This window comes from Pyrgilauda ruficollis, unplaced genomic scaffold, assembly GCF_017590135.1.
Source record: "Pyrgilauda ruficollis isolate IOZ18807 unplaced genomic scaffold, ASM1759013v1 scaffold78, whole genome shotgun sequence".
In the NCBI taxonomy this organism is placed as follows: domain Eukaryota; kingdom Metazoa; phylum Chordata; class Aves; order Passeriformes; family Passeridae; genus Pyrgilauda; species Pyrgilauda ruficollis.
The window spans coordinates 1,103,013-1,121,188 of record NW_024529710.1 but is presented as its reverse complement, the minus strand read 5'-3'; the positions used below and the strand labels follow the sequence as shown (position 1 = coordinate 1,121,188).

The window sequence follows — 18,176 nt, the reverse complement described above, 5'->3', positions numbered from 1 at the left end:
GAACCATCATGTGTCTATAACCCTATTGGCCCAAGTCTGAGTCCACGCCCATTTTCATTCTCCCTCTTAAACCACCTGAGCGAGACCAGTCGCTCTCTTAGTTTTTCTCCTCTCTTAGCCCCTTTTTCTCCCCTCTTGTCCCTCCCCTAGGTCCCGGACTCCCCGGGGTGCCCCCCCCCCAAAACGAACCACAACAAATACTGTTTCATTCAACCTGTTAAATATGAAAATTCTCCTCTACAGTTTATGCAACTGAATATGAATTACATGAAAATTTAATATAGATTGCCTCAATTTACATTTTCAAGTCTTCAACAGTGCTGTTTCAAGAAACTGGCATAAAAAATATTTAGCGAAGTAATAAATATGTGAGAAGGATACCCTAAAGAAAAACTGTCAAGTGCTCAAGAGAAGGTAACAACAACTACTAAAGCACATGTCCTACACCTAACCATGGAGGAATACTGACGTCACATTAATTTTCAAAGTAGTACCTAAATTCAGGTTAATCTTAGAGTGGAACCACAACCATAGCCCAAGAAAGAAAACTCCATCCTCTCCTCACAACACTAGTGGGCATCTCTATACCATATTACTATCTGGGTGGAAAATAAAAAATCAAAAACATAATTTTACACTAGGGGTGCCGATCCACCACACTGCAAGTCAGCAGCTGGCTACTGTGCAGTCCTCTCCCATCCAAACATTCCTGTCCCTTGTGCTGGCAGAAGCAGTTAAAAGAACAGACAAAAGTCTTATTCAGATCCAGATGAAAACTGAGTCAGCAAAAGCAGGATGGGATATATATCTAAGCTAGAACCCACAAGAAGAACCCCAATCCCCCCAGCCTAGCCTGGCTGATGCTATTGGGAAAACACATCCTGTGCTGCAGTTGTCCAGTAGTATCTTACACCTTTCCAAAAGAGTGCAAAAAAGACTTCTGACAATCATAAAGCAGGATGTATGCTCACGCAGCCTTCACTCTGCTCCTGCAGTAGTTGTTGAAAGGCCCCAAATCCCGAATGTATAGTGTATCTAGAATCATGAGTTTTGCATTCATTTTGGAGCAGAGGGCTGTTGGTTGGTGTTGTGTTTCATTTTGGTTTGGGGTTTTAGCAGGGGAGGTTTACTGAGTTTGTTTTTATTAGGCAGCAGAATAAATCAGGTGAGAAGTGGGTGCAGCCTGTCAAGTTATAGAAGAAGAAATAAAAGCTTTATTTGACATGAAATGCCTTACAGGGAAAGACTTCAGGTCCTTCAGGACTACATGATATTTCTTCTGTTTGGGACCTGAACACAGAACATTTGAACAGCTTTAAGGTAGAGCAGGCAACATAAAATTCATTTTCTTCAAAGAAAGCAGAATTGAAACTGTGTAAGCATGTACTTAGCTTTTACATTAAAGTCAAATTTTTGAGCTAAGCATGCAAAACATCATCAAACAGTTTAGCTACTGAGAACACAAGCTCAATTGAAATACTTATGTCAAGGAGTTTAGCAGAAAGGAAAAAGAAAAGTATGCACAGATGGACACTGTAACTACAGGAAATTAGCACATTCCAATTGCAGGTAAGATCTATGAACATAACGATAACAAGCAATTCCTAATTAGTATTCCTATCCCCCACTCACACTCATTTCTAAGAAGTTTCTACTCTTCCCTTTAAAATCTCTGCTGCAAACAAACTTAACAGCATAGGTTACAAGCCACAGATGAGACATGGCAACATCCTAATTTTTCTCTTAACACAACTTAGAATATGCAGGAGAAGTGTAGTTGTCCTTTCAAGCAACACCATTTCATTGATTCATTAATTCACATTCATTCTCCTCATCCACTACACAGCATTTTGCTTTTTCATGGACATAGACAAACATTTGTATATTCACATATTATGTAATCTCTTTCCATCAGCTCTTAGCAGAGGAGGGGACTGGAGACATTGATGATTAAAACAAGCACCAATCTCAATCTAAACCAGCCACCCACCACTGCAGACTAAATACTGCAAATCCTTTCCCTCCTTCCATTCACCAAATACCTCAGTACACTGGCCTGCCCTTCTGACTATTCAGAGTAAACATGACCATCTTCCTCTCAACAACAAGAGAGGGCAGACACAGACTTTCATGCATTGACCCAACATCACAGTATTTTTATCTTTTACCTCCTAAACAGATAAAATTTCACACCAATATAAAAAAAAAGTTAATTTTCAAACATACAGAAAAACTATCTTTTTAATTCACGCTGTAATGTCCTCAATACATACTTGATTTGCATATTTCTCCTGAGTTTGCTGCACTGAAAACATTCACCTGATGAAGAGAATGAACTCCAAACTTTCAGTTTCTACTTTCTTGGACTGCTGTGTACATTAACTCATCCCTCAACTTTTCCTCTTGCCCTTTTATAATTACTTTTAATTTATTTATAATTACTATTTATTTAATTATAATTACTTTTATAATTACTTTTAATTCATAGAAGTAATAAATAAAATATACACAACATTATAAAGTGTATATATTTTATTTTATGGCTAATACATAATAAACATGAAAATATAATCTGCAAAATGCTTATAACTATATTTTATAAATTATAATATACATACCTTTTTATACATTTAGCTTTAGGATTTCTGGCTCTCTGAACCCTAACCGTAATATAAGCTTGGTGCAGAGGCTGAAGTCTCCATGAAGTCTCATCTCCATGGGTGTCCCATACTAGAAAGCTGTGGAGGCAGCAATGTTGGTACCTTGCTGTGATCTACTAGGCATAACTTTTCCAGCCCCAGTATCCCTTGGACTCTGAATTTTCTGGCTCTCTGAAGCCTAACCCTACATATAGTGGAATCTTGAATTCGTTCGTGCATATTTACACATAAAGACATCTAAAATCTGTTTATGTAAATACAATCAGATACCTACACATACAGATACTATGGTTTTGGGTGGTTGTATTCTGTTGCAGATTTTACTTCTTAATTGCCATATACCTTGGGTAAGGAAAATATTTGGATGTAAACACATTCAACCCAACTTATTTAAAAAGTTGCCTTGTTTACTCAGGTTCTTAAGAAAAGGTAGCAATTCTGTTCATGAAAGCAGTTCTTAGCTAGCACTAGTGTTCTGAAATGTTGTCATACATGCATATTCTACATTAATATAAAAAGATTAATAAAACTTTTTATTTACTGGTCCTCAAATAACTCTTTAATTTCACAGTATCTCTGAACTCATGTAACATAATGGGATAAATTGGCATAAATAATGGGCATGCCAGTTAAAAATTTCTTTCTTTCAAAGTGTGTATGTATGCCCACACATAATAGAAATTGTATCTACCTAGGGAGTCTCAGCTTAGAATTACTGAAAACCTTAACAAGAGCAGACTACCTCTGCTGTTCCCTATAGAAAAACATCTGATTAGTCTCTGAATGCTGCTCCTGCGAAACAGCTCTCAAGGTCAATGTATTTCTCAGTCACACATTAAACATTTGTCTCCAAGAGGAACTTTCCAGATGCCTGACGGTATCACTCAAACAAAATGCACCCCATGCTACTGCTGCAATTTAGTGGAAATTCTAAAACCAAAGAAAAAACTATTCCCCCCATTTGCAAATGGGAAGATGTGACTCTCAGTACTTCAGGGATTTTGAAAGAAAAGCTCAGTATCATTACCATTTACTGCAGAGTAAAAGACAAACAGACCTGTAGGGCACCTTCCCTTCACACACAGCTAAATGCTGCCATACAAACTTCCACAGACCACTCCAGCCCTTGTTGCCACTTTGTCACTTTCTACACATTTTACTTTGTGTGAAAGTCCATAAGAATCTATGTCTAGCACCCTCTATGGCCACAGACTTACTTAGTTTCCTTAAACACTGAACTATCAGGAACTTACAGTATCAGAGAAGTACTCCACCTTTTTAGTTAATGATTTGGGAGGCACTATTTTCTAAAAGAAGGAGTAGGAATACTTACAAACACTATTACCAAAGCATAAGAGTTAGTCAGTTGAAAGGTGATTTCTACACAGGATTTCGCAGTACTCTTGCTACATTCATATTTAACTGAACCTAGAATCCACCTTCAGGGTGGATTTCTTAATGGTTTTGGAAGCATGACTCCTAAGTGCACTAGGTTGCACCATATATAATTTCCTTCTTGTTCCCCAGGACTTGTCCTAACAGATCACTAAGATGGCTGTGCAGTAATTGTATTCTTCATTAATATTTTTTAAAAGGAGCCAGCTCTGTTCTGGCAGCATTCCCAACAATAATTCACAAAGAAACTTCCAGTACCATTACGTGAGTGGCTGGCACAAAGGTAGTGTGTGCTCTACCACCTGAGCAGGCCTGCCTCCAGTGGCTGTACCTGAGTAAGGTAGTATTTCTTTCTGGTGTGGTAAAGACTGGACACCACAGCATGACTCAAGTTAGAACAAGACAGAAAGCAAACCAGTAGCAGTCTCCTTGCTGAACAGCTGGCATGTTTCTACATGTTGATGAACACACGCACAGAATCCTGGCTGTATGGGATCCCATACTCTATGAAACAGACTGTACTGGGTCTGGCTGTGAGGGTGGGAATTTCCTTCATTGCAGCTCACACAGTGCTGTAACCAAAACAATGCTGGTAAAACACTAAAGTTGTATCTCTTGCTGAACAACCTTTGCACAGTTCATACTCTGTTCCCACAGTGAATAGACGAGAGATTGAGAAAGAGTGCCCAGGATTGAGAAAGGACACAATCAGGCTTGTACTAATGAAAAATAGATTTCATACTGTATGATGTCACACAGTAACAAAAAGGAGAAGAGGGGTTTTAAGGAATTTAGTCACCTTTTGTTTGGGAACTGTCTGATATTGGTCCATCCACTGGAGGTGGAGAGTGAGACATTACTTATCTTGTTTTCTGTCTTCTTACACTTTCTTTTGCTTATTAAAGAATTCTACATTCACTCACAAATTTTCTTGCTTTTACTCTTCCTTTGCTTTGTGAGTAGCTGAGCAGTGTTCAAGCCCACTGGGGTTAATCCACAACACAGACTAGTGCCAGTTAGGTGCAGATTTTTCATGAAATTTAAGGAGAAGGCATGTCTCTGTGTGTTCACAGCTATTCCCATACACAAAAGACATGAGCTCTCCTCACAAGAATTATCTACACTGTAGAATAATAATTCGATGACTCTGACGTATCAGTTTGCTTAACTCTTCTGACTATAGAAGATGTATTCACACTATCCACACTGCTGCATTTATGCTTACTTTCAGTGAACTACCTGTAGACAAGGCTTTCCCTTCCAAATACAGTTCTTCCTAAAGCAACCACTACTTGCATCTTCAAAGGTCAATGATACAGTCAGCTACTCTAACTTGCACCATCTTCAGGGCTAGCCAACTTGAACACAGGATCAGAACAAAGAATGTTTCACCCACGCTATTTTTTTTTTTTTTTTTTTGCCATTAAGATAAAGGTAAAAAGCCACTGGCATCTTTTAACAGTCAAGCCCTTTGCTGCAATATGGCTCACTGCACTCTGTAACTTTTTGCATCTGTAATCTGCAGTGTGAATCAATGTATCTAGTCTATATACAAGGTAATTCTTGATGCCCGGTTGCATTTTTGCTAGTATTCACATTCCTTTTTGCCCTTTAACCTCAGAAGTTTTTATAAATCTCAACAAAAGTATTATCACAACAATAACATATTTGCATGCTCCTATTTTTCAGAAGGCCTGTTAACAGCTGTCCTGACAGTGAATTTTAATACTAACACTATGGATAAATGTCATCCTGCAAAAGTAAGGTTATTTAAGCCTAAGCCATTTCCACATTTTTCCTCCTGACACCCTTCTAAACCCTTTCTTCCAATGTAGCAGACTGGCTACATGTGTAATCTCCCCGCTGCTTATCACCCTCAGTTAAACAGACACAGAACAATTTTCTTCCACATAGCACTATTAGAGATTTTTCTGCATACTTTCTTCAGCTTCAGCAAAATGGTCAGTCACAAATAACTGCATGATAGAATCCAAGATGTACATAGAGATATATGAGCCAATTACTTATTTTGAAAGGAAAAGACAGGCTTCATCTTTTTGGGTCACCAATTATCCAAGAGATGCAAAAGGCCTTTTCCTGCCTTCTGCTGCAGAGAGAATGACTCTTAAAAACAAAAGAATGTATCATGCAAAATACTAGAAATGAAAACTATCTGATGCACGAAAACTCTAGTAGATTAACTGTACTAGTTTCTGGATCGACAATCTGGGCCTACTTTAAGGCTGCAGCATTTTCTTCCTAGATGATACGAGCATTCAGTGTTTCACTACACTGGAGCTCCCTTTGCATTCATTCCTCCTCCTCCTTGTATTCTTATCAAAGATGGCAAAGTTTGAGTATCCCATGATCAATTAAAACCCTTCCACACACAAAACTGAAGCAGCCATTCTTGATTCCTGCTTAGTTCACTTCCTGCCTCCAGTTGTAGAAGCATTTGGGTTGGAAGGGACATTAAAGCCCATCTAATTCCAATATCCCTGCCATTGGCAGGGACAATTTGCACTAGACCAGGTTGCTCAGAGGCCCATGCAATTCGGCTTTAAACACCTTCCAAGGACAGGGCATCCAAAACTTAATTGGGCGATATGTGCCACTTCCTCACCATGTCCACAGTAAAGAATTCCTTCCTAGTTTCTAATCTAAACCTGCCACTTTGAAGTCATTCCCCCTTGCACCGTCACTACAAGCTCTTGAAAATAGTGTCACTCCATCTTTCTTGCAGGCTCCCTTCAGGTGCTGTAAGGCTGCACTTAGGACATCCCCAAGCCTTCTCTTTTGCAGACTAATCATTTCCAAATAATTCTCTCACCATTTTCTCATAGTAGAGGCGCTTCACTCTGATCATCCTGGTGGCCTCCTCTGGACCCACTCCAACAGCTCCATATCCTTCCTGTGCTGGAACCCCAGAGCTGGATGCAGGGTTCCAGGTGGGTTCTCACCAGAGCAGGCCCTCCCTGGCCCTGCTGCCCACGCTGCTTTGGATGCAGCCCAGGACACGTTTGGCTTTCTGGGCTGGGAGTGCCCATGGCTGGGTCATGTCCAGCCTCCCACCCACCAGTACCCAAAATCCTATTCCCTAGGGCTGCTCTCCATCTGCTCATCCCTAGCCTGTGCCAATACCAGAGGTTGCTCTGACCCAGGTGCAGCCATGTTAAACTTCATGTTAACTTCATGTTAAACTTCATAAGACTCCCGTGGATCCATTTTTTTGCCTTGTTCCATCAAGTGTGTCAGCCACAGCATTCAGCATGGTGTCATGTGCAAATTTGCGGGGGGTGCACTTGGTCCCATCATCTAAACCATTAATTAAGGTACTAATTAAGATATTAATTGAGATATTAAATAACAGTGATCCTAGTACAGATTCCTGAGGGAATGATGTCCACTGTGACTCAGAGACAACGGCCGCTACCCTTTCGGTGAGATGGTTCAACCGCTTTCTTATCTACCTACCATCACATCCATTTCTTTCCAATGTAGAGAGAAGGATGTCGAGGGGGACCATATCAAAGGCTTTACACAAGTCCAGGAAAATGACACCTGTAGCCCTTCCCCTGTCCACCAATGGAGTCACTCAATCCCAGAAGGCTACTACGTTGGTCAGACAGGACTTGCCCTTGGTGAAGCCATGCTGGCAGTCCCAATAAATACCTGCTGAAGTGTTCTCTACAACACTCTAAGCTCATTTAATAAGTGCTCCCCAAATGAGGACACTGCCTGCAGTTTTGCTCACAATTATAGACTTGTGCCTACAGTCCTTGCATCCTGTTCATTGATGAATTACATTAAGCTTGCATCCTTAATATGCATCATTAGTGAGAATAAGATCAAAAAGCATGCAAACACATGACATAGATGAGAATTACATATACCCATTAAAAATACCCAAAAATATCTTTCACAAAGTTTCTTTAGTACCATGAAGAAATTTCAGTATTTCATCCTATGTATAAGAGAAATCACTACTCTGAAGCTTGTCCAGGGACATCTTCAAAACAAACTTTATTCATTTGTGATAGTCTACAGCCAGAAGTCAGGAAGAAATTCCAGTATTCACAAGTATGGCTTTTTTATTTTCTCGGGATAACACTGCAAAAGAAGAAAACTGCTGCTAAACTACAATTTTTGTGGAACCCAGTGTAAACTCTCAGAGTTATTACTCATAGACACCACATATACAGCTTGAGCATTTTCCTACCATCTACAATCTTACAGTTCATTTTGCTTGGTGGGCGTTTTTAACATAGCTCTTTCATTTTTAAAATAAAGCCCTCCATTGAGTAGAGCTAATGACAGCTTTTCATAGCTTAACAGTCATTATCATATCAGTTTTCTTATTTCTCAGACTCTCAAACACAGTGCTACTTTAAAAGCACAAACTGACACATTTAAGCGACAAGCAGTTCCTGAGTCCAAAGTAAGCTCACCCTTGGAAGTTAAAAAAAAAAAAAGCAAAACCATTTACAACACAGCAGTGGTTCAACACCCAATTCAACACATCAATTGCTATGAACTGTTTCTATAAAGAAAAATATTTTTTCATCATACCTTAAGTGTTAGATCAGATCGCTCTTGAAGCTTATATGTCTTGGAGAAAAGAAGTCTGATTATCCATAGTATTAGAATTCCTTCTAAAATGAGATGGTAAGCTGGAGCCTGAAAACAAAAGTACAAAAATTAGTCTAGAGAGAATTCTATTTGAAGCAATGTGACACAACACAACCATTTTGTCCCTACTAGCACACCCAGAAAAAAACGCAAAGCTGATCATCAGCTGATATATTTCTAAATCAGTAAAAATTTTAATTATATGGAAGTGGAATGTTTTTCAGCTATTACTTGTAGCCATTAAATTAAGTTTGAATAGATTTAGTCTGTTTAGTCTGTTGTTCATACACATGATTTGAATGCCAAGATAAGTCATACAGGTTGCACCAGTCAGCACCTGTGAAGACAGGCAGCCTTCAAAACAAGCAGAAGTATCCTGAGAGCCTGAAAGTCTGTGACATCCATACAAAGCCACTTCAACTCTCCACTTTTGTAACCTACAGTCCACCAGCAGGGACAGCCAGTATTTACAAGGAAAGACAATTCTGTTCTTACAGCCAGCTTCTGTCAGTTTTACAGGCACTTTGATCAGGTATAGAACAACTGAGTCAGCTCAACTAGTTTTGTCCTTGTGTCCTTTACTCTCTTGTGTGGACACAAAGTGTGGGAATACACAAAGCAAATGAGAGTTGATACAAGTTAAAGTGCTTGGGGGACAAAAACCAGTTTGCTCTGGAAGCACAGCTGGTTTGAAGTAGATGTGACACCTAGTATTAATGATGAGTTTAATTATTCCATTTCTGAAAGGCTCCTGTCTATTACTTTTAAAAGACTAAAAGTACGCACAAATGAGCACACTCCCTCTTCAAGTCAGGGGAATTGGTCCCACACATCAGCATTTTTGGTGGTATCTGACCTACCAACAATGCAGAACTTACCATACATCCAGAAACTAAAGTAAACTGGATGCAAGCTTTTAAAACCAGTAAAGAGTCCTATGGCATATCAAACTGTAAATAACAAATGTTACCTACTGCAGAGTACTTTTCTGTTTACCAAACATATTAAGAATATGTACACAACACATATGACACGACATCTAAAGAACACACAGTATACTCCCACTGAGGTCTCTGTGCTTTTTCAGTGCCTACAATTATCCTGGATTCAGTGCACTAGAGCGTGCTACCTGCTTCATTAGCACTTCTGTATTTGGACTGCAAATCTTGCATACATTCTTTAAAAGTTACCACCCTTTCCCAAAGGAAGGGACATAAAAACACCGCTTATCATCAGGACATCCTTTTTAACATCACGAAACAAAGCCTGGGTACAAACACGCACAGCTGATGTCCTCCAGGAGGCAACTCAAGCCCTAACACTTTAACGCTGTTTCTTCCTTTGCAAACGACATTCCTAAGTTACAAACCTTGACCCCAGTAAAATCCTGTGAACCTTAAGGCTAAATACTCTGTTACACGCCTTAAATGTCCTTTTATAAACCTGGAGAAATAAGACGTGCGTGTATATTTTCCAGATACGGCCGTGGCGCTCACACAGACTCACGATTCAGCGAGTGCCCCGACGCCGCACACCGACCCGCACCCAGCTCCCGATTCACCACCCAGCACCGCCCACCGCCGCCGTTCCCGGGGCAGCTCCGGCGACACCTGCCCTCTCCCTGCGCCCCAAGCCACCCTCAGGCCGCCCAGCTCGGGGCGCCTGCCCAGCCGCACCTCGTAGAAGGCCTGGACCATCTCCACCAGCACCCACTGCTGCCCCACGCCCGCCGCCGCCATGGCCGCGCCGCCGCTTCCGCCTCTCCGCCCACGCGCGCCAGGGCGGGCCAGGCACGGCAGCGAGCTCCCCCTTGCGGCCAGGCTGCTTCCGCAGAAGGCTTCAGACAAGCGGCGGCCCTGGGCCCCGGGCGCGGCCTTCCCCTGCCCTTCCCGGGCCGTCATCTCTCCGACCTGCTGTGTCCTGTGGAGAGCTTCGTCAGGGAGCCAGGCTAGACTGGGAATATCAGAGAATCACTGACTCTCACAATTGGTCATACTGGAAGGGTACACAGCCGGTCATCTGGCCCAACCTCCCTGTTCAAGCTGGGGCATCCCAGAGCACATGGCAGGGGGTTGTGTCCAGACAGTTCTTGGATCTCTCCCGTAAGGAAGGCTCCACAACTTCGTTGTGCAACCTGTTCCAGTATGTAGTCACCTGCACAGTAAAGTTTTCATGTTCAGGTGGAAATTCCAGTGCTTGGATTTCCACCCACTCTCTCTTGTCCTCTTGCTCAGCACCTCTTGAGAACAGCCTGACTCCATTCTCTTGCTGTCACTCTTTTTAAACACTTATATACATAGACCCTTCACGAAATTAGCTACAAACTGGACTTGCCTAAGAAGATAAATATGGATGTATTAATACGTACTTCCTCATCAAATTTAAACCTTGTCCCATTTGTTGAACTTGCTGCCGTTAGCTTGGTGTTGCTTCCTTCACACACACAGACTTCCTCAGCCCCACACTGCCCTAGGTGGAATGGGGCAAGGGGCAGATCCTGTGCTTTTGTGCCTCATCCACAAATATTACATTTGACACCTCTGTGTCTGTAACTGGTGAATTCATTGCTGGAAGGACCAATTGCTCAGATACTTGGCTAATGAAAGGAGCAGCAAAAGTAAAACCTGAGTATAGTGGAAATAACAGGTAAGTTCAAATAAGAGCAGAAATTACTACATTACAAGTCTTGCCAAAGTGAGTGGCCCTAAAAGCCAAAGACTATTAGGGTGAGATATATGCCATGAAGAAAAAGAGTAGTGTTTAACTCTCCGCATAGATGCACCTGGGTGTGGGGAGATGAGTAAGTCACTGTGCGTAGCTGTGCAGGACCTGAGCAACTGGCTAAAAGTCAGTGGAGAAGGGGGGCAACTGGAAAGCAGACTGCTTGGAAGTGGGATAGCTGTTAAAGGCAATGTTTGAGAATGGTTTCTGTGGAGCTACACCGCTGTGGAGTGTTTCTGATGGTTGTCTTGGACAACACAATAGAAGCACACCCCTTGGGTTTTCACTCACTAGTCTTCAGCAGGATTGGGTGGGAGAAACCTGGGGCAACAGTTGATGAGACAGTTGATAGCAAAAACCTTGTGGCTGTTGCTAACTACAGACAAACAGTAGCTTACAATTTTACAGTAGTGGATAGTCAAAATCAGTGAACTTCACTTTCACACTGCTTGAAATACATAGTAGTTAATTTCCCTGAGTTTCTGAACTTAATGATATACTTGTCAAATTCCAGTCTCTGCACAATAAAGAGAAATATATGGTTTGAGGCTATCTGAAAAGTCAAGAGAGACAATAAATATGTCTTTTGGCTTTTAGCTGCATGAAAACTCTTGTCTTCACTGTTAAGCGCTTTCTGTGGCCATTGTGTCATGCTGGTGTCTTGGACTCTTGGGAGATGGCTGCTACTACCAGCCTCAAAAAAATGTGTCTGGTATGCCATCCCAAATTGCCCCCAGAAGATGGGCCACGAGTTGTCTTGGTGGGCAGTAGATTGAGTCACATCTCTGCTCTCATCAGATTCTGACTTTCAATATTTGACATATATGTGTACCATTGGGAGACTAAGAAATTGATTGAACACTGGATGAATTGTTTCCAGCATGAAATGCAGTGAAGTTAATAGCATACTAACCAGTAATTCTTCTGGCAGTGGATTTGGAGTTCCTGGTCTGGATTATCATAGTGCTGGGTCTCTCATAATAATGAGCCTATACCTATTGCTCAGCAGTTTCATTGTTTCAACACATGGCCACTGCTGGTAATCGCTTAAGGCTGCTTTACTTCTGACAGTAATAAAGCGAGGGAGGTAAAGGGGTAAGTCCTTTGCAATGGCAGTTTATGACTAGAAAGAAAAGGAAGAGGGAAAACATCTCTGAAATTAAAGACCTGATGAAAGCTATTGAGATAGTGCCCATAAGAATTCCTGGTCTGTGTTTCAAATTCTGTATTCCCCCATATTCTCCATTTGCACAGTATTTCTAAACCACTCTTATTCTGGATCTTCCTCACCAGCCCACTCATTTCTCACATGCTGCTTTGAATCCCCAGCTCAGTTCGCCTGGGTCAACACTGGAATTCCAGCTGTCTGATGTGGTTCTCTGGTCACTCCAGAAACTGAAAAATAGGACTTAGTATGACTAAGAATTTTATTTTTTTCCTATCACAGATGTAGGCAGTGCCAGTGTTTTTTCTGTCCTCTTTGTTCTAATAGTTCTTCCTCTAGCTTCTTCATTTTTGCTTTGTCAAGTATGAAATAAAAAGTCAGAGCTTCTATTGACCTGGTATCAATTGAGAAGGGGAGAATGGCATTGGGATGTGGCACATAGCTGTGAAGAAATGGTGGTACTTGCTGCCATCTTAATTGTATGTGTTGCTGTGTTGGAGGTATGTGTATGGTAGGCAGAGAAATTTGGGAACTGGTGGAAAAAGTTCCTGAGGGTCATTTACTTCTCCTCTGCCTTCTCCAACCATACTCACAGAAGGGAGATGATGGTATTGGAGATTCAGGACATAAGGAAGTGTTTGCAGCTATTCTCACACATTGTAGGTGATGAAAGCTTAGTTTAGATTACTGTGGTTTTAGTGTGCCTAATTGTAACATGTTGGCTTTGGGACTACCCTGAAAAAATTATAAAAAAATAAATAAAGTGTTGGGAAAGCAATCCCAAAATGGCAAGGGGAATAGCAGGATAATACTAGTTAGTCTTTTTAGTCTTTGAAACTTGATGCTCCACTGAGATGACGCTGGCAGCAAGCACAGAAAACTTTCAAAGTCAGTTGAAAGCTGTCTGTTAAGCCAGAAATTGTGTCTCAGCTCCTAATGGGAAGCCCAAATATGATGCAAGAGTACTGTGCAAGTGCCAAGAAGAACTGGAATATCAGGTTCTGTCATTTACCCAATATATGGAGGGGCAATTATGCACAAGGCAAGCAGAGCACAGGATAAACTTTATGTTATCTAAATCTGTGCACAACTGCATCTCGGAAATGTGCTTAATCCAAGTTCTATAGCTCTGATCCAAGTTCTATATCTTCTAGATCTTCTATAGCTTAATCCAAGCTCTGAATTAGCTCTGAATTAATTATTAAATTAGAAAGCAGAAATCTGTCTCAGGTCTGCATGGGAAACATCTGGAGATCTCAATCTTGGACACAAGATTTGTGAAAGAATAAGGGCACCTAGTGGTCAAAGCATTCTAGCTGTTCTTAAGTCTTCCATGGCACCTTGAACAACTGTAGTGATTAAGTGGCATAAAGTGGAACTGCTATAATGTTTTCCTGGCATGCCATAAGGACCAAATTTAACCTCAACTGTTTGGACTTAACAACTACTGGAACCATGTAAGAATGACCAGAGTCTTCTTTTTAAAGCATTTTTAGCCAAAGATGGACCTTTGCAATGAAAATCTCACTTGTCAGAGAGATGGATATAGGCATAGCAGTCTGGTCCTGTATACACCTCTTCTCAATGCTTGTTCCCTATGTGGGCTTGGCAGCACTGGAGTAAGCATTGAAATTTCCAGCACATGGCTGAACTAACCATCTTAAGATGGAATTGACACAGGTAGGCCTAGTTCTGTGATAACTAAAGAACTTGTATCAGGAACTTGTAAGAGCTGTGGGGACCACTGACAGAACATGCACTATTTAAATGAGAATGTTTGCCTTGCAGAGAGCCAGTTACCATTTGTGTTGCAGTATTTCTGTTGCAAAGTTAGGTTTTGTAACCTGTATGGTTAGATCTCACATATCTCTCATTCAAAACTTCAGATATATTCAGACTGGGGTTTTGCAGCCCAGAACTTCCACCTGGGTTGGTTGTCCCTGCTTCAGAACAAACTAGATGTGTGACTCATTTTTTTCTCTCTCTCTCCTCAATATGCAACTGAACTGCTGTCCACCCTATACTTCAAAACCTTAGTCCAAACAGCACATTTTTTATTCCCAATTTTGTCAGTCTAAATCTCTTTTATTTTAGAAAAATAAGCATTGTATAAATAGAACATTTCAAATTTGTGTTCTCTTCTTCTTGTCCCACTTTTTGCTTATACTGAATTGACTAATTGCCATTTCTCTTAGCGTATTTGAATTAGACACATAAGCAGACCTGTACTCAAAATAATTTTGATGGAGTTAAAGTAGGTTGACCATAATGATGTCAAGATCACGACAGCAAGAGTAATTCAGCCAAAATAAAGAATGCAGCATGTTTTGAAATGCTGTCATCTCATCACGTACAAAATGTCCAAACTGACTAGATTCAATATGCAGAGTGATAAGTAATAACATGTTAGCATCATGCATGAGACTGGGTTTTTCTAGGCTGAAAAGTAATTTTCATATGCTATTTCAGAGTGGTATAATGAACTAATCAGATATGAATTTTGTGTAACACATACAACATGCACTGTAGGCAAGGTAGAGATTGAGACCTGCAAGATAAGAAATAAAACCACAATTGGCATGAATTCTAACTGTCAGTAAGGTGTCTAACAGAAGCTCATAGGGTTTGGCTCCAAAGGTTCATATTCCACATATCTTTTAGCTGTTGTCATGCAGGCCTCCTCTCGTAACAATGAAACTGGAAGAGAAGCAAGGGGATATCAATCCTGCATCAATTACATTTATTTACCTGAAGAACTGGACTTCAACCTCATACAAAGTGTCTTAGAAACTCTCTTGTCATCAATGTTTTCCATACTTACTGTTTTGATGTAGAAATTTCAAAGGAGTATTTCATCTGCTGATGCTCTGACTAAGTAAAGGCCATGTGCTAATGGAACCCAAATAGACCTTTAGCCTCTGTGTGGTTACATGAAGGTCACACTGGTTCGTACAAACCCCTCTACTTTTAAAGCACTGCTATCCACTTGTTGTCTTGTATAAAAGTGGGATCTCTAATGACTTCTTCTGCAACAACAAACAGTGGAACCATTACTTGAAGGTTTTTATGAGGCATAGAGCCTGTAATCTCTGTACTGAGAAACATGAAAATGTGATGCATGCAGTTTTCACATAGTTGCTGCTAGATTCCTCAGAGAAGGATACACTAAAAATAAGGTGAGATGAAGTGAGAATTTGGTTGTTGTTGTCAGATTACCTTTTGAAGCAAGATTATTAATTTTTTTTCAAAAATGCTGCAGTGTGTATTGTAGATTTCATTTGCCTGCAAATAATAGGAAGCTTAATAGTGGGCTACACAATCATAATATTATAGGTAGTGGCTACATCCTACTACAGTTACAAGCAAACTTAGAGAGTCTGTGAAAGGTGGTATCCATATCAGAGACATGCTTTTCCTGTACTGGACTGTTATTGTAAGTGTTCCCTAAAATAAGGTTTAGAGTGAGGTTCAGATGTAGTAAATCTCATGGAAACCATCTGTGGATTTAAAGCTGAATTTTTAAGATTAAAGTGGTGATTTTGTCCTCTTGATACACAGAAATGCAATAGATACCTATCTACCAGGACCAGTCTTAGTGAATTGGTTTGGCTCAGGAACCGCAGACATGCATGTTAAATTCATTCAGTAAGCTGATCATATTTAAGTATTAACAGCAGATTTAGCCTTCTTATTCTGCCACAGTTAGTTGACAACAAATCTTTGTGATGGAAAATAGAAAAAGAACTATTGAACTTCTTGAGGCCTACTATATTGCAGAACTCAGATCAAAACCAGTATGAAATTGTGCTCTGTGCAATGACTACTTTTGTCAACCTTAGCAAAAATAGAAGAATGGCAGATAGTTGCAGATTTGCTGAAAGCAAAATTAGCTTTTGATCATACCTTCATTGTGGCACACATGGCTCAATATTTGGTAGCTTCTTATATCCATGTAACACTGCAGGGCATTGAAGCATTTTAGAATCCCATTCTCTCTTAACCACCTCAGTCTAAATGTTTGCTTCAAGTTAAGCATTTAAGCAAACTGTAAATCTTCGCAAACCCTTTCCAGGAGCTTTGAGAGTAGATAAAGCTGTTTATGATAACACATTCTTTTTCTCCATAATGACTGGGTTTCACCACCGAGGTTGGCAGAATAAAGTGCTCTCAGTAACACCATTGTGCTGACTAAAGCAAGCATTGATTACTGATGCATTCCCTGACACCTTCCACAGATGGTGGGACATTTTGTCTTTGTGTCTGCTTCACTTCAGCTTCTTTGCTGTTTAGGTGGCTCTGTATTTTAATGGTAAAAGTGCTGTCTGCAGTGTCTTACTACCATACTTGATTTTAGAAATAACAGCATGGGGATGATGCTGTCAGAGTAGAGAGAAGTTTGAAAAGTCATGGAAACTTCAACTTTTTAATGCACAGTGTTCACCACAGAGTTTGCTTCCTTGAAGGTATGCATGTAAAAATGCCTGTGAAAGAGGCAACTAAATTTCATCCAGAAAAATACAAAGTATTCCTTTGCCAGATCATGATTTTTGCCAATATACTGAAGCACAGAAAAGCACTGTATTGTTTGCAGGTCCATGCAATGCATACCAGAGCACTAGTTGAAATTCTTTGTGGTTATAGGTAAAACGTGTGTGCTTGTGTTGGCAGAACTAGTCTAGTCTGACAGGCAACACCTTGCATATATTTGTTACTCAGAGAGTTGCCACATCTACAAATTCAAACCAGATGTGGCTAAAAGCATTTTTTAATTGATAGACCAATGCCCTTTCAAGCACCGAAATTCTTACCTGGCTTTTAAATCACATGATTTTACCTGAGCAAGGCCTCAGTAAAAACACAGTTCTGCATTCAACTGCTGTTTCATAGTGAATTAGTGGAATAGAATCTCTGTTCTCCATAGTCACCCCAGGTATTTCACAAAATTAAGCAACTGTAAGCAGTTAACATCTAAAAGATAAAATAAACTAGAGAAAATGATAATGTTGGGGAATAAAGTTACTGAGAACCTCTCAAAAGACTTTCCAAACACAGAGTAATTGTTGAAATATAGCTTTAAGAGAGACCTGAACAGGGTATTGAGACAACAATGAAGTCCTTGTTAATGGGTGAATGTTGGTGCCCTTATAAGACAGAATCTTACCTTTCTGACACCTCTGAAAACCTATGTCTGCTGAAATCAAAGAAGAATATCTTGTTTTTTGAAGCTTTGCAGAATTTCACAGTGCATCACAAAACAGTGGGTTTACAGCTTCACTTCTGTAAGATATTTGGAAAACAGTTTGCTGTATGCAATTATTTATGCCAGTAGCTGAAGCTAGTAAACAGTTTCAAGTGAAAAAATTGTCACAATATAGCTTCTGCTCCATCTGAATATTCTCCTAATTATTCCTGAATTACCCTAACTGATTTTCCTCCCCTTCTCTTGAAGAAAATGGCTTCAATTTTCTTGTTCTAATGGTAGGATATTTTTAATATAAATTCCCATTTATACCATTGTTTCACTTTAAAATTCACATTAAAAATAGGACTGGTGATGTCTTAGAACAGTGTTCTGAGAAATGCAGTGGACTGGAACTCACGTAGCT

The 18,176-nt window shown here is 40.3% G+C and overlaps 1 protein-coding gene across 1 annotated transcript in view; it reads right to left on the bottom strand.

The window, feature by feature from the left end:
* Positions 1 to 10,448, bottom strand: part of SPTLC1 (serine palmitoyltransferase long chain base subunit 1) — a 35,257-nt gene extending 24,809 nt beyond the window's left edge. The window contains exons 1-2 of the mRNA XM_041486734.1: positions 10,361 to 10,448; positions 8,625 to 8,732 (exon numbers count right to left, since the gene is read on the bottom strand). Coding sequence (XP_041342668.1) covers positions 8,625 to 8,732; positions 10,361 to 10,423 — 171 coding nt within the window. The 5' untranslated portion in view covers positions 10,424 to 10,448. The remainder of the gene's footprint in view (positions 1 to 8,624; positions 8,733 to 10,360) is intronic.
* Between the last annotated feature and the right edge of the window lie 7,728 nt (positions 10,449 to 18,176).